Below are 22,223 nucleotides of genomic sequence, written 5' to 3' on the forward strand. Positions count from 1 at the left end.
GCAGGAGAGAGGGCGAAGAGGTGGGGAGAGAGAGAAGGGGTGTGGGGAGAGAGCTGAAGAGAGAGAAGGATAGGGGAAGTGGGTTGCAGGGAGAATGTCGGAGAGAGAGGGGGGGAAGGGAGGAAGACGGGGAGAGAGAGAGAGAGAGAATGGGTATGGGGGAGAGTTGGAGGGAGAGAAAGACAGAGAGAGAGAAAGGGGTTTGCAGGAGGGAGATGTAGGGAGAAGTAGGTAGCAGGCCCAGAGAGAGAAAGGTTAGGAAATGGAGAGCAGGGAGAGAGATGGTGTGCAGGGAGAGAGAGTTAGAAGAAGTGAAGAAAGAGGGGTAAGGAAGGAATGCAGCGAAGGGTGGACAGTGATGAAGCGAGAGGCTGTGATAGACATTGCTGGCAGATTTATGTTGTTGGTTTTAATATCAACAAAAGCAAACAGGATCCACTTGTAAGGTCGCGCAGGTCTGACCGACACACAAAGAGCCACGAGAACGACGAGGAGTCTGAGTGAGCCGGAATCGAGCAGGGGACCGTCTGCTCCTCCTGCTCCTGGCCGGCATCAGCTGTCAGAGACACCGCACTCCTGAAATGGTGCTGTGCCACGCCAGGGTGCAGAGAAGGATCCCCCTTCATCTCAAGAACCCAGAGCACGAGGAGGACGGGCAGTGTGAGACAGAGAGCGGGAGCAGTGGAGAGAGGCAGTGAGCTGTCAGCCGTGGCTGCTGGCAGGCCGCTCTCCCAGCAGCCAGTACGTTCTCATCTTCCCTTTCCCCTGAAAAACAAGAGGACATGGTTTCAGGCCACGCTGGTCTCGCAACACACCGGGTTATCCTGACCGGTTGCATCACAGCCTGGTACGGCAATTCCAACGCACAGGAACGCAAGGGGCTGCATAGAGTAATGGACACAGCCCAGTCCATCATGGGCACAGCCCTCCCCACCATGGACATTTGTTTTGGTTCTAATGGTGTTCTTTCTTGTATAATATAATTGACGTTTTTCTTGTGACTGTTGTGTGTCTAATGCTCTGTGCCTGTGATGCTGCTGCAAGTAAGCTTTTCATTGCCCCTGTGCACACACGGACTTCTGCAGGTGACAATAAACTCAACTTGACTACAGGAGGCGCTGCTTCAAGAAGGTGGCATCTACCATCAAGTATCCCCACCATCCGGGCCGTGCCATCTTGTCACTGCTACCGTCAGGCAGGAGGTACAGAAGCCTGAAGTCCCACACCACCAGGTTCAGGAACAGCGACTTCCCCACAGCCATTCGGTTCTTGAACCGACCTGCACAACCCTGATCACTGCCTCAGCAACAGAACACGACGGACCACCTCCTGCACTGCCATTTTTTGGCAGGAAGGTCTTGTTTTCCACAGTCTTTTTATTCACTGAGTGGGGTGATTTTATGTATAATTAATGTGTAATTCATATTCTGTGTGTTGTCTGTACCTATACGCCTGTGATGCTGCTGTAAGCAGGTTTTTCATTGTACGTGTAATTCACCGTACTGGTGCACATTACAAGAAACTCCACTTGACTTGACACACTCAGGACCAACAGCCCAAGGCAGCAGGAGGAAGGTTGATCAGCAGAGAACCCAGAGTCACTTCCAGCTAGGTTGTGGAGAGACTTAGATAGCTTAGGAGAATGGGCATGGAAATGGCAGATGAGATTCAATGTTGAGAAATGTGCCGTTGTACACTTTGGAAAAAGAACTAAACAGGCAGATTATTATCTAGAAGGGGAGAAAATTCAAAGTACAGAAGTAGAAAGGGACTTGGGGGTACTCGTGCAGGATACCCTAAAGGTTAACCACCAGGTCGGATCGGCAGTAAGGAAAGCGAATGCTATGTTGGCATTCATTTCGAGAGGTATAGTGTATAAAAGTAGGGAAGTGTTGATGAGGGTCTACGGGGCACTGGTGAGGCCTCATTTGGAATACTGTGTGCAGTTTTGGGCCCCATATCTTAGGAAGGATGTACTGATGTTGGAGAGGGTTCAGAGAAGATTTACGAGGATGATTCTCGGGATGAAAGGGCTTACATACAAGGAGCGTTTGTCGGCTCTTTGACTGTACTCACTGGAGTACGGAAGAATGAGAGGGGACCTCATAGAAACATTTCGAATGTTGAAGGGACTGGACAGAGTAGATGTGGTTAAGCTGTTTCCCTTGGTGGGTGAGTCCAGGACTTGAGGGCACAGTCTTAGAATTAGAGGGTACCGGTTTAAAACAGAAATGAGTAGAAATTTCTTTAGCCAGAGGGTTGTGAATTTATGGAATTCGTTGCCACGTACAGCTGTGGAGGCCCGATCATTGGGGGTGTTTAAGGAGGAGACTGATAGGTATCTAATTAGTCAGGGTATCAAGGGATATGGGGATAAGGCCGGAAATTGGGGCTAGATAGGAATAGTTTTAGTTTAGCTCATGGAGCAGACTTGATGGGCTGAATGGCCTACTTCTGCTCCTTTGTCTTGTGAACGTGATCTGCCTTCCATGTTTCTGCCTTGGACAGTACCATTCAGCAGCAGAGGGATCTGCTAATTGTGGACAGGGCAGATGGCGAGTCATTGTTTTTCCATTATCATAGTCTCTCACTCTGCTCCCTCTTCAGAGTCACAGAAACAGGCCCTTTGGCCCCGCTGGTCCATGCTGACCAAGGTGGCCATCTAAGCCAATCCCCTTTGCCCGTGTTGGGCCCATATCCCTCTAAACCTTTCTTATCCATGTACCTGTGCAGGTACCTTTTCAATGTTGTTATTGAACCTGTCACAACCACTTCCTCTGGCTGCTCGTTCCCTATTGTGGCACTTCAGGCCTTTGTCCACCCTGTGCTGTTCACAAAATGTGCTCACACTACCAATGGATAAAACTGACAACACTGTGAATGTACAGATCGAACGACATTCTGAATGTAAAGAGCCATGCACTGTGTTTTTTGTATTTCTAGTATGTATTTTTTATGAATAAAGTTTATTTTTAAAATGAACAAAAAATCTGTGCTGTGCTGGGATCATGTGATGGCACAATGTAGAGGGAGCTTTGTTCTATGCCTAACACAGGCTGTCCCTGCCCCGGGAGTGTGTGACGGGACGGTGTGGAGGGAGCTTCACCTTGTGTCTGACCCCGGGAGTGTGTGATGGGATGGTGCGGAGGGAGCTTCACTCTGTGTCTGACCCCGGGAGTGTGTGACGGGACGGTGTGGAGGGAGCTTCACTCTGTGTCTGACCCCGGGAGTGTGTGATGGGACGGTGTGGAGGAAGGTACAGACAGTGGGTTCAAGGCATTGGCACTGACAATGAAAAGGAAAGGCACAATTTCCAGTTATTGTTGCAATGATTCCCAGAGAACAACCTCGAACCCCTGGATTATTACTGAAGGTTTACACACTCACTTACCTTCAACTCGATATCACCTCGCAAATCAAGCACAAAGCAGCTGAACTCCTCCAGCACGTCCTTTGTGGCAGAGGACATGTGGATCTTCAGGGCTGGAGAAGAAGAAATCAGGCTGGGTTAAGGGAACTGCCTCCTCCATCCCTGTCACTGTGGCCCAACAAGTCCTTCTCCTGACTGGAAGGTCATGGGCTCAAGACCAGCACCCACAGTGCAGAAGTGAGAGAGCGCCATGCTAGTGGGGGGAGGTAGTACTGAGGGAGTGCCGTGTTGCGGGAGGGGCAGTGAGGAGGGAGCACCGCACTGTGGGAGGACCACTGAGGAGGAAGCGCCGTGCTGCGGGAGGGGCAGTGAGAAGGGAGCGCCACACTGCAGGAAGGGCGGTGAGGAGGTCTCCGCGGTGTTCCTGAGTCTGCTGTCGGCGGAGGGGGGGGTCAGTCGCTGGTGTGCGTGCGCATCCAGCTGGCAGCCCTCCGCCTCCGGGCGCTGCAGAGGTACCTGTACACGGAGCACCCCCCGCGGTGGCACGCGCTGGCCACCTACTTCCTCCGCTGGGGATGCTGCCTCCGGGAGGGGGCGCGTCTCCCGGCGGCGGGCGTCGGCCGAGCCGCTCTGCGGGAGCTGCCCGGGTTCTATCGGGATCTGATGCGGGTGTGGGGCGCGGTGTCGCGTGGCGAGCGCGCAGCCGCTCCCCCTCTGGTCGCGGTGGGCGCCGGGGGGGGTCCCGGCCGCACCAGCGCCAGCCCCGCCGGAGTTGCTGGTCGGGCCCAGGGCCCAGTGTCTCTCACGGGAGGTGGCGCGGCACAGCCTGAGCCACCTGGCGGACACGCCGACGGTGCCGTTCCGCGAGGCGCCGAGGTGGTTCTTGTACGGGCTGCTCCTGCATACCTTTCACTTCCTCGCCCTGGTCTGCCGGCCGGACATGCCGTGGTGGTCCGTCTTGCTGCCGGGCGGCAAGGGTGGTCCCCAGTGGAGATCCCTCTACGCGGGAGTCCTCCCGCTGTACATCGGGGACCTGGGGTGGAGGGTGTTGCACCGGGCCGTGCCGTGCAACCGATTCTTGAGCCGGTTCACTGACACCCCGGCCGCTTGTCACTTCTGCAGCCGGGAGGAGACGGTGTACCACGCATACGTGGAGTGCGAGAGGTTGCAGCCCCTCTTTGAGTACCTGCGGGGGCTGCTGCTGAAGTTCTGGTTGCAGTTCAGCCCAGCGCTGTTGGTCTACGGGCACCCGGTGCGGCACGGGGAGGGGCACGAGGCGGATCTCCTGGTGGGTCTCCTGCTGGGCCTGGCCAAGCTGGCCATCCACGGGACGCGGCAGCGGACGGCCGAGGGTACCGGCAGGTCGGCCTGCCTGCCCGTCTTCCGCGCTTACGTGCGCGCGCGGGTGCGTTTAGAGAGGGAGCACACGGTTTCCGCGGGCACCCTAGCCGAGTTCCGCGCTCGGTGGGCCCCTCAGGGGATCGCGTGTGTGGTGGACGGTACAAACGCGATTCTTATTTGAAGTGTCGCGTGTCGCGTTGATGGGTGTAGCGTCGCGTGTGTGTTTCGTTAGTATTAGTTTGCATTCTCTACCGTAGTATGTCGTTGCGTAGTTTCTTCTTTTCTGTATTAGATGTCGTGTATTGACACTGGTTGTCTTTTGTAGTGCTTTTAGTGAATAAATGTTTATCATTAAAAAAAAGGGGGTTGTGCCAAGGGAGGACCATGTTGTGGAAGAGGCAGCACTGTGGGAGTGCTACACTGTCAGAGGGACTCACTGAGGGAGTGCCGCACTGTCAGAGGGGCAGTACTGAGGGAGTGCTACACTGTCGGAGGGGCAGTACTGAGGGAGTGCCACACTGTCAGAGGGGCAGTACTGAGGGAGTGCCACACTGTCAGAGGGGCAGTACTGAGGGAGTGCTACACTGTCGGAGGGGCAGTACTGAGGGAGTGCTGCACTGTCAGAGGGAAGGTACTGAGGGAGTGCTGCACTGTCGGAGGGGCAGTACTGAGGGAGTGCCACGCTGTCAGAGGGGCAGTACTGAGGGAGTGCCACACTGTCGGAGGGGCAGTACTGAGGGAGTGCCACACTGTCAGAGGGGCAGTACTGAGGGAGTGCTACATTGTCGGAGGGGTAGTACTGAGGGAGTGCTGCACTGTCGGAGGAGCAGTACTGAGGGAGTGCCACACTGTCGGAGGGGTAGTACTGAGGGAGTGCCACACTGTCGGAGGGGCAGTACTGAGGGAGTGCTACACTGTCGGAGGGGCAGTACTGAGGGAGTGCTGCATTGTCAGAGGGGCAGTACTGAGGGAGTGCTACACTGTCAGAGGGGCAGTACTGAGGGAGTGCCGCACTGTCAGAGGGAAGGTACTGAGGGAGTGCCACACTGTCGGAGGGGTAGTACTGAGGGAGTGCTACATTGTCGGAGGGGTAGTACTGAGGGAGTTCTACACTGTCGGAGGGGTAGTACTGAGGGAGTGCTGCACTGTCGGAGGGGCAGTACTGAGGGAGTGCTGCACTGTCGGAGGGGTAGTACTGAGGGAGTGCTACACTGTCGGAGGGGCAGTACTGAGGGAGTGCCACACTGTCGGAGGGGCAGTACTGAGGGAGTGCTACACTGTCGGAGGGGCAGTACTGAGGGAGTGCTACACTGTCGGAGGGGTAGTACTGACGGAGTGCTGCACTGTCGGAGGGGCAGTACTGAGGGACCACAGTGCTGTTGAATGGTAATGCTGACGGGGCTCCTCACTATTGGAAGGGTCATCTCTTCTGTGGGACCTTAAGCAAAGGCACCATCTGCCTCTTCAGTTTCATGCACAAGATGTTAGACAACAGTTTTAGAGAGCAGGGGTGCTCTCCCTGGTATCCCAGGACAACATTTATCAGAGTAACCACAGCCATCTGTCTGTGGGATCTTGTTGTGCGTAGACCGGTGACACTTCTCCCACGTTAGTGACTACCTTCCAAAAGAAGGCACCTGATTCACGGTGCCGAGGGAGTGCCCCACATTGGGGAGGGCAGTGCCAAGCTGTGGGCTGTGTGGACTTGTCTTTCCCACTGCGGGAGGTGGTGGGATAGTGGGCGTTGCGATCGACTGCTGTACCTTCGCCGTTGGACTCCATGCGAGAGGCCGTGTTCACCGTGTCCCCGAACAGGCAGTAGCGAGGCATCTTTAACCCCACTACGCCCGCGCACACCGGCCCTGGGAACAGAACAGAGAGACCTGGTGACTCCGACGGAGGTGGTGACACACAACACACTGTGCCGGGATTACGCAGGGATAGGCCATTCGGCCCATCTGGGCTTCACGTCCCTCGCTTGTCCTACTTGATACATGTAGATGTATCACCTCCTCCTTGACCCTTGTCCAGCTTCCCCCAACAAACATTCAAAGCAAAAGCATCTTAGCAGATGGAGGGGTGGCGTTATGGAGGCATACAAATCATGAGGGGCATAGATAGGGTGAATGCACAGTCTTTTTCCCAGGTTTGGGGAATCAAGAACTAGAGAGCATAGGTTTAAGGTGAGAGGGGAGGGATTTAATAGGAACCTGAAGAGCAACAGTTTTTCCCACCCGGAAAGTGGTCAGTATGTGGAATGAGCTGCCAGACAAAGTGGTTCAGATAGGTACATTAACATAGAACAGCACAACACAGGAACAATCGGGCAATCCAATTACATTAGTAATAAAATGCCCGACTAAACTAATCCCTTCTGCCTGCACAATGTCCATATCCTACCATTTCCCACACGTCCATGTGCCGACCTCAGAGCTTCTTGAATGCCTCTATCGTATCTGCCTCCACCCCCACCCCAGGCAGCGCATTCCAGGTACCCACCGCTCTCTGTGTAAAAAACTTGCCCCGCACATCTCCTTTGAACTTACCCCCATCACCTGAAATCCATGCCTTCTGGTATTAGACATTTTGACCCTGGGAAAAAGATGCTGGCTGTCCACTCTATCTATGCCTCTCATAATCTTATAAACCTCTATCAGGTCTCCCCTCAGCCTCTGCCGCTGCAGAGAAAACAACCCAAGTGTGTCCAACCTCTCCTTGTAGCTCATGCTCTCTAATCCAGGCAGCATCCTGGTGAACCTCTACTGCACCCTCTCCGAAGTCTCCACATCCTTCCTGTAATGGGGCGACCAGAACTGAATGCAATACTCCAGATGTGGCCTAACTAGAGTTTTATAAAGCTGCAGCATAACTTCCTGACTCTTGAACTCAATGCCTCAACTTTACCTCCCTATCAACCTGTGTAGCCACCTTCAGGGAGCTATGAACTTGGACCCCAAGATCCCTCTGCTCATCCACACTGTTAAGGGTCTTGCCATTAATGTCTGTCTCTTTACATTTGATCTCCCAAGGTGCAACACTTCACAATTGGCCGGGCTGAACTCCAACTGCCATTTCTCCGCCTATATCTGCAACTGATCTGGATCCCACTGTATCCTTTGCCAGTTCTGTACACTATCCACAGCACCACCAATCCTAGTTTCATCTGCAAACTTACTAACCCACCCATCTACATTTTCATCCAGGTCATTTATATACATCACAAACAGCAGAGGTCCCAGTACGGATCCTTGAGGAACACCACTAGTGACAGACCTCCAGCCAGAATAAGTCCCATCGACCACTACCCTCTGTCTTCTACGGGCAAGCCAGTTCTGAATCCAAACAGCCAACTCACTGTGGATCCCATGCATCTTCTGGATGAGCCACCCATGAGGGACCTTGTCAAACACCTTACTAAAGTCCATGTAGACAACATCCACAGCTCTACCTTCATCAACCACCCTCGTGACCTTGTTATAAAACTCCATCACCTGGTCAAAAAACTCAATCAAGTTAGTAAGACATGACTTGCCCTGCACAAAGCCATGCTCACTGTCCTAATTAGGCGATGGTTTTCCAAATGCTCATAAATCCTATCCCTAAGAATCCTCTCCAGTAACTTCCCTACCACTGACGTGAGACTCACCAGTCTATAGTTACCGGGATTATCCCAGTTTCCCTTCTTGAATAATGAAACAACATTCGCTACTCGCCACTCCTCCGGGACCTCGCCTGTGGCGAGAGAGGACACAAAAATATTGGTCAAGGCCCCAGCAATCTCATCTCTTGCCTCTCTCAATAACCTGGGGTGTATCCCATCAGGCCCTGGGGACCTATCCACCTTAACGCTCTTTAAGAGACCCAACACTACCTCCTCCTTTATCTCTAAATACCCTAGCATATTAGCATGCTCCACATTGATCTCCCTATCCTTCTCCTTGGTAAGTACTGATGCAAAGTACTCATTAAGGACGTCACCCACATCCTCCACTTCCAAGCACGTGTTCCCTTCTTTATCCTTGAGCAGTCCTACCCCCTCCCTAGTTATCCTTTTGCTCTTGATGCATGCATACAATGCCTTGGGATTCTCTTTAATCCTACTTGCCAAGGGCTTTTCATGGCCCCTCCTGACTTTCCTAATTCCCTTCTTGAGTTCCTTTCTGGCTTCTCTGTAACCCTCAAGGGCTCTGTTTGATCCCAGCTTCCTCAGCTTTACATAATGTTCCTTTTTCTTCTTGACTAAATCCACCACCTCTCTGTTACTTTGGTTCTCTTACTCTGCCATTCACGTCCTTCCTTCTTTCTGGAACACCCCTGTCCTGTACTCTGTGCAGTTGGTCTTTGAACACCCTCTGCATGTCAGATGTGGACTTGCCCACAAACAGTTGTTCCCAATTAACCGTCCCTAGTTCCTGCCGAATGCTCTTGTAATTTGCTCTGCTCCAATTTAATACTCTCCCACATGGTCCATACTTATCCTTATCTATAGCTTTCTTAAAACTTAAGGAGTTGTGATCACTGTTCCTGAACTGTTCTCTCACTGAAAGGTCGGTCACCTGACCAGGCTCGTTACCCAACACCAGGTCCAAATGGAACAACACTTAGAAGGAACTTGGACAGGTACATGGATAGGAAAGGTGAGAGGGATATGGGGCAAACACAGACAAATGGGGCAGCCTCTCATTATGCCCTTCCCCACTGGAAGAAATGTTAGAACAGAGAACAACACTGCCCAGCAACAGGCCCTTCAGCCCACCATGTTGTGCCAAACTAATTGAACTAGGAACTAAATGTCAGAGGGGAAACGTCTGTCCCCAGAGGTTGGAGGAATGTTGAATCTGCTCCCACTGGGAGGGGGCAAGGGGAGCAGACATGGTCGGTCTGGCTGCTAGGTTTCCCAGGGAGGTTTTCATGCAGGCACAGCCCATCCTCCAGCTGCGGATTCAAGCCCATTGCTACTTGATGCTGACACTGGCGAGGGTGGGCACAGAGAACGTTCACTGCCCGGTTCCTCTGCTGAAGCCGGACTAACGGATGTGGAGATGAAGTGGACTCTTGGTGCGGTGCTGGGTCTGTTTACTGAGAGCATCCTGGAACACCTGGCAAATGCAGGGGGAGCCCCAGTGCTCTGGAAGAACCTGAGGAGATCCCTGCAGCCTGAGATGCACTTTTCCACCTGTGGCTGCCCACGAGGGAGACCAAGGTGAGCACGGCAGTGATTCCATGGGCAGGCTACTCCGGCTCGTGCCCTCTGACAAACTGGACAATGAACTCCCCCCGGGCCATCCCGAGAACTCTCTGCAGCTACCAGGAATCCCCCGCTGACTGCAGTGATGGGTTGAAGGGGAAAGCCCACGAGGGGCAGAGGAACAGGGTGAAGGGGAGAGATTGAGTGGTGTGGGAAGAGATGTGTAGAGCATGCCCACCAACAGAAAGCAGAGTTACCGCCTTCCTGATTCGGTATCTAATTCTCCTTAATTTTTAAGCAACAAACAAGCTGCTGGAGGAACTCAGCAGGTCGAGCAGCATCTCTGGGCAGGAGCATCTCCCCCTACAGATGCTGCTCGACCTGCTGGGTTCCTCCAGCAGATTGTGTGTTGCTCCAGGTTGCAGCATCTGTGGTCTCCTGTGTCCCTAAATCTCCTCAATGTGTGTTCGCTGTTACTGACACCTCCAACACAGGGTGCCCACACTCTCTGGGCCTCACCTAGAACATAGAACAGCACAGGAACAGGCCCTTCAGCCCACAATGTTGTGCCAATCTAATTAAACTAGTAGTTAAGTGGCTAACTAAACTAATCCCTTCCGCTGACGTGACCTCCATTTTCCTTCATTCCCTGCACATTCTTGGGCCTATCTAAGAGCCTCTTGAATGTCTCTATTGTACCTGGCTCCACCACCACCCCTGGCAGCATATTCCAGGGACCCATCACTCTCTGGGCAAAAAACTTGCCCTGTATATCTCCTTCGAACTTGTCCCCTCACTCTAAATGCATGCCCTCTTGTATTAGACATTTTGACCTGGAAAAAGATACCAGCTGTCTACTCTATCTATGCCTCTCATAATCTTATAAACCTCCAACAGGTCTCCGCTCAGCATCTGACACTCCAGAGAAAACAACCCAAGTTTGTCCAACCTTTCCTCGTAGCACATGCCCTCTAATCCATGCAGCATCCTGGTAAACCTCTTCTGCACCCTCTCCAAAGCCTCCACATAACGGGGCGACCAGAATTGAATGCAATACTCCAGATGTGGCCTAACCAGAGTTTTATAAAGCTGTAACACAACTTCCTGACTCCTGAACTCAGTGCCTCAACTAATAAAGGCAAGCACGCTGTACACCTTCTTTACCACCCTATCAACCTGTACATCCACTTTCAGTGAGATCAGGGAGATCTTTCAAGGAGTTCTCTGATCTAAACCTAAAGAAATTCAGAGCAAGACACAAAACGCTGGAGGAACTCAGCAGGTCAGACAGCATCTATGGATGGAAAAGGACAGTTGACGTTTCTGGTTGAGACCTTTCTTCATGACTGGCTTCTTCAGGATTGTGTGCTGCTCCAGATTTCCAGCATCTGAAGCCTCTCATGTGTCTTAAGAAATTTGGCATGGCCCCTTTGACCCTCACCAATTTTTATAGATGCATCATGGAAAGCATCCTCTCCGGCTTGGTACAACAACTGCTCTGCCCGTGACTGCAAGAAACTGCAGAGAGTTGTGGACACAGCTCAGCACATCACAGAAACCAGCCTCCCCTCCACGGATTCTGTCTATACTTCTCGCTGACTCAGTAAAGCAGCCGACATAATCAAGGACCCCACCCACCCCGGACATTCTCTCTTCTTCCCCCTCCCATAGGGCAGAAGATACAAAAGCCTGAAAGCACGTACCATCAGGCTCAAGGACAGCTTCTATCCTGCTGTTATAAGGCTATTGAATGGTCCTCTTGTACGATAAGATGGACTCTTGATCTCACAACCTACCTCGTTGTGGCCCTTGCACCTTATTGTCTGCCTGCACTGCACTTTCTCTGTAACTGTAACACTTTATTCTGCATTCTGTTATTGTTTTCCCTTGTACTACCTCAATGAACTGATGTGATGAAGTGATCTGTATGTGATTGGCAGGCAAAGCAAAGATTTTCCCTGTACCTCGGGACATGTGACCATAATAAGCAAATTTCGCAAACCTTCCCTGAGCCTATCCCTGTCGTGTCGTTGTGTTCCCATTCCCTGGCCTGTCCCACTCTGTCTGGTGCTGTCCGTATCTGATGCTCCCTGGACTGATCCCAGTCACCGACCTGTTCCAGCCCTGTCTCCCCGGGCCTTTGCTCCTTACCTGTGTGGATTCCAATTCTGAGCCTCAGCTGCTGGTCTGGCCGATGGCGGGTTTTAAATGTCTTAACCGCTTCCAGCAGGGCCAGGGACATCCGGGCCACTTCCCGGGCATGGAGCTTCCCGTTTCGCTCCGGAAGGCCAGACACCACCATGTAGGCATCTCCAATTGTCTCCACCTGGGAGCCCCAGGGAGCAGGAGAGAGACAGAAAGACAGAGAGACCATTACTTCCAGTGAACAGAGAGAGGGAGAGTGAGAAATCTCTGGAGAGAACAGGGAGAGAGGGAGAGAGGGAGAGAGAAAAAAGGGAGAGGGAGGAGAGGGGTGGGAGAGGGAGGAGAGGGGTGGGAGAGGGAGGAGAGGGGTGGGAGAGGGAGGAGAGGGGTGGGAGAGGGAGGAGAGGGAATGAATGGCAAATCTCTGGAGAGAATGAGGAGAAGAAAGGAAAAGGGAGGGGAAAGAGAATGGGGGAGAGAGCAGGGGGAGAGAGCAGGGGGGAGAGAGCAGGGGGGAGAGAGCGGGGGGGGAGAGCAGGGGGGGGAGAGCAGGGGGGGGAGAGCGGGGGGGGAGAGCGGGGGGGGAGAGAGCGGGGGGCGAGAGGGGGGGGGAGAGGGCGGGGGGGGGCGGGGGGGGGAGAGCAGGGGGCAGAGAGCAGGGGGGGAGAGCAGGGGGGGGAGAGCAGGGGGGGGAGAGCAGGGGGGGAGAGCAGGGGGGGGGAGAGCAGGGGGGAGAGCAGGGGGGAGAGCAGGGGGGAGAGCAGGGGGAAGGAGCAGGGGGGAAGGAGCAGGGGGGGAGAGCAGGGGGAGAGAGCAGGGGGAGAGAGCAGGGGGGAGAGAGCAGGGGGGAGAGAGCAGGGGGGAGAGCAGGGGGGGAGAGCAGGGGGGAGAGCAGGGGGGAGAGAGCAGTGGGGGAGAGAAGGGGGGGAGAGAAGGGGGGGAGAGCAGGGGGGGAGAGAGCAGGGGGGGAGAGAGCAGGGGGAGAGAGCAGGGGGGAGAGAGCAGTGGGGGAGAGAAGGGGGGAGAGAAGGGGGGGAGAGCAGGGGGGAGAGCAGGGGGGGAGAGCGGGGGGGAGAGCGGGGGGGGAGAGCAGGGGGAGAGAGCAGGGGGGAGAGAGCGGGGGGGAGAGCAGGGGGGGAGAGCAGGGGGGAGAGCAGGGGGGAGAGCAGGGGGGGAGAGCGGGGGTGGAGCGGGGGGGGAGAGCGGGGGGGAGAGCAGGGGGGAGAGAGCAGGGGGGGAGAGCAGGGGGGGAGAGCAGGGGGGGGAGAGCAGTGGGGGGAGAGCAGTGGGGGGAGAGCAGGGGGGGAGAGCAGGGGGGAGAGAGCAGGGGGAGAGCAGGGGGCGGAGAGCAGGGGGGAGAGCAGGGGGGAGAGAGCAGGGGGGGAGAGCAGGGGGGGAGAGCAGGGGGGGAGAGCAGGGGGGAGAGAGCAGGGGGGAGAGAGCAGGGGGAGAGAGCGGGGGGGAGAGCGGGGGGGAGAGCAGGGGGGGAGAGCGGGGGGGGAGAGCAGGGGGGGAGAGAGCAGGGGGTGAGAGAAGGGGGGGAGAGCGGGGGGGGAGAGCGGGGGGGAGAGCGGGGGGGAGAGCAGGGGGGAGAGAGCAGGGGGAGAGAGCAGGGGGAGAGAGCAGGGGGAGAGAGAGCAGGGGGGAGAGCAGGGGGGGAGAGCAGTGGGGGGAGAGCAGGGGGGGAGAGCAGGGGGGGAGAGCAGGGGGCGGAGAGCAGGGGGGGAGAGCAGGGGGGGGAGAGCAGGGGGGGGAGAGCAGGGGGGGAGAGCAGGGGGGGAGAGCAGGGGGCGGAGAGCAGGGGGGGAGAGCAGGGGGGGAGAGCAGGGGGGGAGAGCAGGGGGAGAGAGCAGGGGGGAGAGAGCAGGGGGGGAGAGCAGGGGGGAGAGCAGGGGGGGAGAGCAGGGGGGAGCAGGGGGGGAGAGAGCAGGGGGGAGAGCAGGGGGGAGAGCAGTGGGGGAGAGCAGTGGGGGGAGAGCAGGGGGGAGAGAGCAAGGGGGAGAGAGCAGGGGGGAGAGAGCAGGGGGAGAGAGAGCAGGGGGGAGAGAGCAGGGGGGGAGAGCAGGGGGGAGAGAGCAGGGGGGAGAGAGCAGGGGGGAGAGAGCAGGGGGAGAGAGACCAGGGGGGAGAGAGCAGGGGGGAGAGAGGGGACGCAGGGAGGGAAGACAGTGAAAGGCAAGGAGAGGGAAAGAGAAGTGGGGGAGACAATGACAAAAGGAGACATAAGTGGAGCAGTGAACTTACTTTGTAAACATCAAAGTTGTCGATAATGGCATCAAAGCAGGTGTAGAGATCATTGAGCAATGTCACGACCTGAGGCCAATCAGAAGCAAACAGGTCAGATATGGAAGAACGTTCAGGCCGGGTGGTCCCTGGAGGTGACCCTGGCATTCAGCTGAGCACTGAAGTGTCCACCAGTGAAGTGCAGGACTGTGGTTAAAACTGTTGGCAGTTCAGCGGAGTCTGGGGCCCAGGAGAGGGGATGGGTCTGGGGCCCGGGGAGGTGTGTGGGTCTGGGGCTCAGGAGAGTGGGTGGGTCTGGGGCCCAGGGGTGAGGGGTGGGGCTGTGGTCTGGGGTCTGGGACCCAGCAGCAGGCAACAGGACAGGACTCAGGGTGCCCTGGCTCAGGGTGTCCAACCAAGGCTGGACACATTCTTTGAGCTTTCAACAGACGACCTTTGTCCGCCATTGGTTGCCCATGGTCACGGTGTCCCGACATTGATTGCCTGTCCTCACTGTGTCCCGCCATTGGTTGCCCATCCCCATGGCGTCCCACTATTGGTTGCCCATTGTTGTGGTGCCCCACCTTCCCGCAACCAATTGGGAATGGTCAGTCTCTCTCAATTACTCAATTGGCTGATTCTCCACCTCCAACATTTTTAAACCAATGGACAGAATTGTTCATCGTAAAGAAACCCCTTGACAGTTTAATGGCCCGAGCAGTTTTCTCCTGGGTTCAGACTAATGGCTGGAACATCTTGGCCTGTGCTGGTGTTTGGACACTGCCTGCTCCCATGGGAAAACAAACCCTCGGCCGGCCCTCCTCAGGGAGGGCATCTGGAATTCCCAGCCCTCCTCCATCTGTGTGCAACCCCGGTCACCGTGTGCTTCACACACTCTGGGGCTCTCCACCTCCCTGTTACCTGCATTGGGGTGCTCTCGGCAGACATGGCAGTGAACCCCACGATATCGCTGAAGTAGATGGTAACGCTATCGAATGCCTCCGCCTGGACTGTCTCGCCCCTCTTCAACTGCTCGGCCACCGAGCTGGGGTGGGGAAGGGGGCAGAGGGTTAGGCTGTTAGGAAGCTGTGCTCTGGAATTCCCTCCTGAAACCCGTCTGGCCCACTCTCCCAACCTCAGGACACCTGTCTCTGAGCACAGTGGAGCAATGAGCCCAGATGCCACCATCCTTGACATTGCGTCTCGTCCCCCCGTTGCTGAGTTGCTCCATGCCATCGCTCCCCCATCCTCCAACCTTCCACTGGCTCCATCCCATCCAGACTTCTGCTGCTGAAATCCCACCCAGCACAGTGCGCACCGATCTACATCAGGACTACATCTTCTCTATCTCTATAACCCCCTCTAGGCTCCACACCCCTCCTTCCCTCTGTAACGCCTTTGTAACCCCCTCTGGCCCCTATACCCCTCCCTGTTTCTGTAACCTCCTCCGGCCCTACACCCCTCCCTGTCTCTGTAACCCCCTCCGGTCCCTACACCCCTCCCCGTCTCTGTGACCCCTCTGGCCCTACACCCCTCCCTGTCTCTGTAACACCCTCCGGCCCTACACCCCTCCCTGTCTCTGTAACCCCCTCCAGCCCCTACACCCCTCCCCGTCTCTGTGACCCCTCTGGCCCTACGCCCCTCCCTGTCTCTGTAACCCCCCCCCCCCACCTCCCGGCCCTACACCCCTCCCTGTCTCTGTAACCCCCTCCGGCCCCTACACCCCTCCCTGTCTCTGTAACACGGTCCGGCCCTACACCCCTCCCTGTCTCTGTAACCCCCTCCAGCCCCTACACTCCTCCCCGTCTCTGTGACCCCTCTGGCCCTACACCCTTCCCCGTCTCTGTAACCCCCTCCGGCCCCTACACCCCCTCCCCGTCTCTGTAACCCCCCCCCCCACCTCCCGGCCCTACACCCCTCCGTCTCTGTAATCCCCTCCGGCCCTTTCAGATGTCAGCACTCCTCCAGCTGTGGCCTCGCTGCCTATTGCTGACTTCCACACTCCATCACTGATGGTCCCACAGCAACACTCACTCTGCTACCTCCAGAGGTGCACCTGGCACCCCTGCGCCCTGGTAGGTGAACCCAATACCATGGGTTCCATCTGTGTGTAATTGACTGCCCTTCAAAGCACTGCCTGCTGAGGAGGACAGACCAGAACAAAACCCAGTGACCGATCGACAGCTTACCCACCACTTCTAACATCGCCCGATAGAGGTACGTAAAATGCGGGGTAGAAAGTAAAAGTCTTGATCTCATGGTGGGTGCGTCAAAGACTAAAGGTTTAAGGTGCGAGGTAGGAGGTTTGGAGATCTGAGGGCGAATTTGTTCACACTGAGGGTGGTTGGAGTCTGGAATGTGCTGCCTGAGGAGGTGATGTAGGCAGGAGGTACAGAAGCCTGAAGTCCCACACCACCGGGTTCAGGAACAGCGACTTCCCTTCAACCATTCGGTTCCTGAACCAAATGGCACGACCCTAATCACTACCTTAGTATAGCAACACCAGGGCTGGCACGGTAGCGTAGCGGTTAGCGAGATGCTATTACAGCGGCAGTGATTAGGGTTCGATTCCCGCCGCTGTCTGTAAGGAGTTTGTACGTTCTCCCGTGTCTGCGTGGGTTTCCTCCGGGTGCTCCGGTTTCCTCCCACATTCTAAAAGACGTACAGGTAGGTTAATTTGGGTTTAAAATGGGCGGCGCGGACTCGTTGGGCCGGAAGGGCCTGTTACCATGCTGTAAATAAAGTTTAAAAAAATTTTTTAAATTTAAATTTTTTTAAACTTTAAAAAATGACCACGTTGCACGACAATGGACTTTGTTTTTTTTTTGTTCTAATTGTATTCTTTCTTGTAAAATTTGTGTACTCTTTCTGTCTAATTAATGTTTTTCTTGTGTATGTTGTGTATCTGATGCTCTGTGCCTGTGATGCTGTAAGTTTTCATCGCACCTGTGCACACACAGACTTGTGCAGATGACAATAAATTGGATTTTGACCTTGACTCTCATGATACTTTAGAAGTATCTGGACAGGTATTTGAACTGCTGAAGCAGAGAAGGCTACAGATCTAACGCGGGTAAAAGGGATTAGTGCAGTAGGTACAACGGGCAGCATAGAACTGATGGGCTGAAGGCCCTATTTCTGTGCTGCACGACTCTATTGGCACATTCCGGCTGCTCTGTACAACATGCACTGCGGAGTTACAGAGTCACAGAGCAATACAGCACAGAGACAGGCCCTTCGGCCCAACTTGGAGACACGAGGCACTGCAGACGCTGGAATCTGCAGCAACACACAAAATGCTGGAGGAACTCAGCAGGTCGGGCAGCATCTGTGGAGGGAAGTGGGCAGTCGACGTTTCAGGTCGAGACCCTTCATATGGACCCCGTCGACTGTCCACTTCCCTCCACAGATGCCGTTGAGTTCCCCCGGATGTTTCATGTGTTCCTTCAGCCCAACTTGTCCATGCTGATCCCATCAGCATTCTGACTCCAACAGCACCTCCCAAAGCCTTGACCATCTGGAAGGACAAGGGCACTGAAAGGTCCCTCAGACGTCCTGCCCGATCGTCCCCTCGCCACAAGGACTATAGCGGCCAGTGGACATGAACCGCGGGGCTCGAGTGTGGATGTGCGGCGGGTGAGCCGGGCCGGCTGGTGTGCGTTACATACTGCGGCAGGATCTGGTAGAGCAGCGCCTCGGCTTTACGCTTCTCCTCCAGGTACGCCTGCGTCCGGTCCTCCACCAGCTCCTCCAGGTTGTTGGCGTACTGCTCCATCCTCGACAGCAGGTTGTTCAGAATGTTGGAGCTGTTCTCCCTGTGGGATCCGACCCGATCGAGAAGGTTCGGTTTAGATGCAGCCGACACTCAACGAGGAGAACTTTACTTCCATTGGTTCACTGGATCTGGGCACTTACTGCCCATCCCTTCTTGCCCCTCGAACTGCTGGACCATCTCAGGTGGCTGATAAGGGTCCACCAGTTATGGTTGGCTGTGGTGGCATAATGGTTAGGCTACTGGAGTAGCATCATGTAATCGACCAGAAGAGTGTTTGAATTCCCCCCAAGGTTCCTATACTTTCTTACAACATAGAAGGCCATTCAGCCCTTCAATTTTTTCAGAGCGATCCCATCATTTCTGAACCATCCTATTTTGTTCCCTGCAAACTACTCTTTCTCGGTTGCCCATCACCTCCCCTCACTGACTCTCCCACTACGCTAAGGGACAACTTACAGCGGCCAATACAGCACATCTTTGGGATGTGGGAGGAAACCGAGCACCCACGCGGTCACAGGGAGAATGTGCAAACCCCACACTGACAGAACCAGAGGTTGGGATCGAACCTGGGTTGCTGGGGGTATGAGACAGCAGCTCGACCTGCTGCAACACTCTGCAACTCTCAGTTGAGGGTCCGTGTGTGTGTGGGACCCATCCCCTAGTAAGGGAGATGGGAATTTAAATTCAACTACAAGCACCTAAAATAAAAACCAAGGCTCAGTAATGGTCGCCACAAAACTCCCAGACTGTTCTATAACTTGGAGACACAAGAGACCCCAGGTGCTGGAATCGGAACTGGAAACCATGGATGAACCGGGAGATCCACTCCCTACTTAAGTCTAGGACTGCAGCATTCAAATCAGCTGACCCTGACCGATACAAGAAATCGAGATACGACTGCTGTAAAGCTATCAGAGATGTCAAGAGACAATACCAGTCCAAAATCGAGTCCCAGACCAGCCGTCAGTGTGGCAGGGCTTACACGCTATAACGGGCTACAAAACGAAGTAGGGCTGCATCGCCAACAACAGCGCATCCCTTCCCAATGAGAACGCATTCTATGCATGTTTTGAACAGGAGGGGATTGGTTTGTCACCACCCACCCCGACAGCCTCCAATGCACCTGATCCCACAGTCACCATTGTGGAGGTAAGATCAGTCTTCTGGAGAGTGAACCCCTGAAAAGCATCTGGCCCGGATGGTGTCCCTGGCCGTGTCCTTAGATCCTGTGGAGATCAGCTGGCGGGGGTATTTGCTGACATATTTAACCTCTCCCTGCTTCAATCTGAGGTTCCCACCTGCTTTAAGAAGACCACTATCATCCTGGTATCTAAGAAAAACAAGGTAATGTGCCTTAATAACTACTGCCCAGTGGCTCTGACATCCACCATCATGAAGTGCTTCGAGAGGCCGGTCATGGCACACATTAACTCCAGCCTTCCAGACAACCTTGATCCACTGCAATTTGCCTAGCACCAAAACAGGTCTACAGTGGACGCCATCTCCCTGGACCTGCACTCATCTCTGGAGCATCTGGACAGTTAAGACGTCTACATTAGACTATTGTTTATTGAATACAGCTCCGCCTTCACTACTATAATCCCAAGCAAACTCATCACCAAACTCTGAGACCTGGGACTCAACACCTCCCTCTGCAACTGGATCCTTGACTTCCTGACCAAAAGACCGTGATCAGTGAGGATAGGCAGCAATACCTCTGGCACGATTATTCTCAACACTGGTGCCCCACAAGGCTGCGTCCTCAGCCCTCTACTCTATTCCCTGTACACTCATGACTGTGCGGCCAGATTCTGCTCTAACTCCATCTACAAGTTTGCAGATGATACCACCGTTGTAGGCCGTATCTCAAATAATGATGAGTCGGGGTACAGGAAGGAGATAGAGAGCTTAGTGAAATGGTGTCATGACAACAACCTTTCCCTCAATGTCAGCAAAACAAAAGAGCTGGTCATTGACTTCAGGAAAGGGGGCAGTGCACATGCTCTTGTATACATCAATGGTGCTGAGGTCGAGAGGGTTGAGAGCTACAAATTCTTAGGAGCGAGCATCACCAACAGCCTGTCCTGATCCAACCACGTAGACACCACAGTCAAGAAAGTTCACTAGTGACTCTACTTCCTCAATAGGCTAAAGAAATTTGGCATGTCCCCGTCGAACCTTACCAATTTTTATCGATGCACCATAGAAAGCATCCTATCTGAAAGCATCGCAGCTTGGTACAGCAACTGCTCTGCCCATGACCACAAGAAACTGCAGAGCTCAGCACCAGCCTCCCCTCCATGGACTCTGCCTACACTTCTCACTGCCTCAGTATGGCAGCCAACAAAATCAGAGACCCCTCCCATCCCAGACATTCTCTCTTCTCCCCCCTCCCATCAGGCAGGAGATACAAAAGCCTGAAAGCACGTACCACCAGGCTCAAGGACAGTTTCTATCCCACTGTTATAAGACTATTGAACGGCTCTCTAGAACAATAAGATGGACTCTTGACCTCACAATCTACCTCATTGTGACCTTGCACCTTATTGTCTGCCTGCACTGCACTTTCTCTGTAACTGTAACGATATATTCTGCACCCTGTTATTGTTTTACCCTGTACCACCTCAATGCACTGTGCAATGAATTGATCTGTACGAACGGTGTGCGAGACAAGTTTTTCACTGCACTTTGGTACTTGTGACAATAATAAACCAATTCCAATTCCAACCCCAACCTGGAGCAAAAAGCGAGATGCTGGAGGAACTCAGCAGGTCAGGCAGCACCTGTGCAGGGAAGTGGACAGTAAGGTTGAGACCCTCCATCTTGACTGAACTGAAAGAGGTGAGCGAGAGATCAGGGGAAGGGGTGAGCTAGCAAGTGATAGACGGATCCAGGTGAGGAGGGGGTGACAGGCAAATGGAGGAGGGGAGAAGTGGAACTAGTGACAGAGGCTGGGAGGTGTTAGGGGTGAAGATGATAGGTTCTGATAGGGGAGGAAGGTGGGGCATGGAATCAAGAGAGGGAGGTGGGGAGGGCAGATGGGAACAGTGGGAGGGGTGTTTGGGTGAGGGGCAGAGGGAGTGGGTGGTGAAGGGGTAAGAGAATGATGGGGGCTTGCAGAAACTTCCCTGGTTCACTAATTCCCTCTGGGGAAGGACGCTGCTGGTCTGAGCCTATGTGTGACCCCAGCCCACCAATGGGGTTGACCCTTAACTCCATACTTAAATAGTCAATCAAACTCCTCGATTCAGTGGGTGATTAGGGAAGAAGAGGAATACTGGCTTTGGTGGTGACGTCCACATCTTGTTACAGGTGGGCTCACACTGGGGAAGAGGGTTTCCACTTCAGTACCAACAGCACAAAGCTGTGCCTCAAGGCGACCAAACCGCCAACCTCAACCACCCAGGAGGACAAGGGCAGCAGGCACAGGGGAACATCAGCCCTCCCAAGGCATACACCTTCCTGATCTGGAAATATATTGCCGTTCCTTCATCGGTGTTGGATCTAAACCCTGGCACTGCCCTCGTCTACTGCGTGCGGCGGTTTGAGTTGGTGGCTCACGGCCATTTCTCTAGAGCCATCAGGGATGGACCTTAAGGACCGGCTTTGCCCGTGTACAAAGGAGGGACCGAGGGGAATGGGGTGGGGGAGGTGGTCACTCAGCGAGGATCCCCGTACCATAGAGATGCAGACTTACCTGTTGAGCTTACGCAGGAGAACTTTGATCTGGTTGAAATCTGGCCTCTCGAGGACATCTTCAGACCAGCACCGCTGCATCAGCAGGCTGATCTCCTCCACGCTCATGTCCGTGCTTGGACGGAAGGGTGGCCGCTGCTGACCTTTCACCTTCTCAATAATTTCTGACAGGGTAGGGGAGCAGAGAGGAAAGGAAACCGTCACACCATGAGCAAGGGGGGGGACGGTGTAGTCAGCTTCAGCCGGTTCCATTACCAAGCCGGTGTGAAGATTCAGCTGTGGCTTAGTGGGCAGTGCTTTTACCTCTGAGTCAGATGGTAGAGGGTTCAAGTCTGGATCGAGAGAGAGGTCATGCACGGTAATCCCCCTCTCCCCCAGTGAGGGTCAGTGTGTGGGACCCATCCCCTGGTGAGGGTCAGTGTGTGTGTGTGGGACCCATCCTCCAGTGAGGGTCAGTGTGTGTGTGGGGTCCATCCCCCAGTGAG

The 22,223-nt window shown here is 54.6% G+C and overlaps 1 protein-coding gene across 1 annotated transcript in view; it reads right to left on the bottom strand.

Annotated features, from left to right (window-relative positions):
* Positions 1 to 387: 387 nt before the first annotated feature.
* Positions 388 to 22,223, bottom strand: part of LOC127587432 (atrial natriuretic peptide receptor 1-like) — a 62,793-nt gene continuing 40,957 nt past the window's right edge. The window contains 8 exon segments of the mRNA XM_052045742.1: positions 388 to 765; positions 3,392 to 3,483; positions 6,475 to 6,573; positions 12,051 to 12,225; positions 14,289 to 14,357; positions 15,189 to 15,312; positions 17,936 to 18,082; positions 21,740 to 21,902. Coding sequence (XP_051901702.1) covers positions 703 to 765; positions 3,392 to 3,483; positions 6,475 to 6,573; positions 12,051 to 12,225; positions 14,289 to 14,357; positions 15,189 to 15,312; positions 17,936 to 18,082; positions 21,740 to 21,902 — 932 coding nt within the window. The 3' untranslated portion in view covers positions 388 to 702.

This window comes from Pristis pectinata, chromosome 40 (assembly GCF_009764475.1).
Source record: "Pristis pectinata isolate sPriPec2 chromosome 40, sPriPec2.1.pri, whole genome shotgun sequence".
NCBI classification, from domain to species: Eukaryota; Metazoa; Chordata; class Chondrichthyes; order Rhinopristiformes; family Pristidae; genus Pristis; species Pristis pectinata.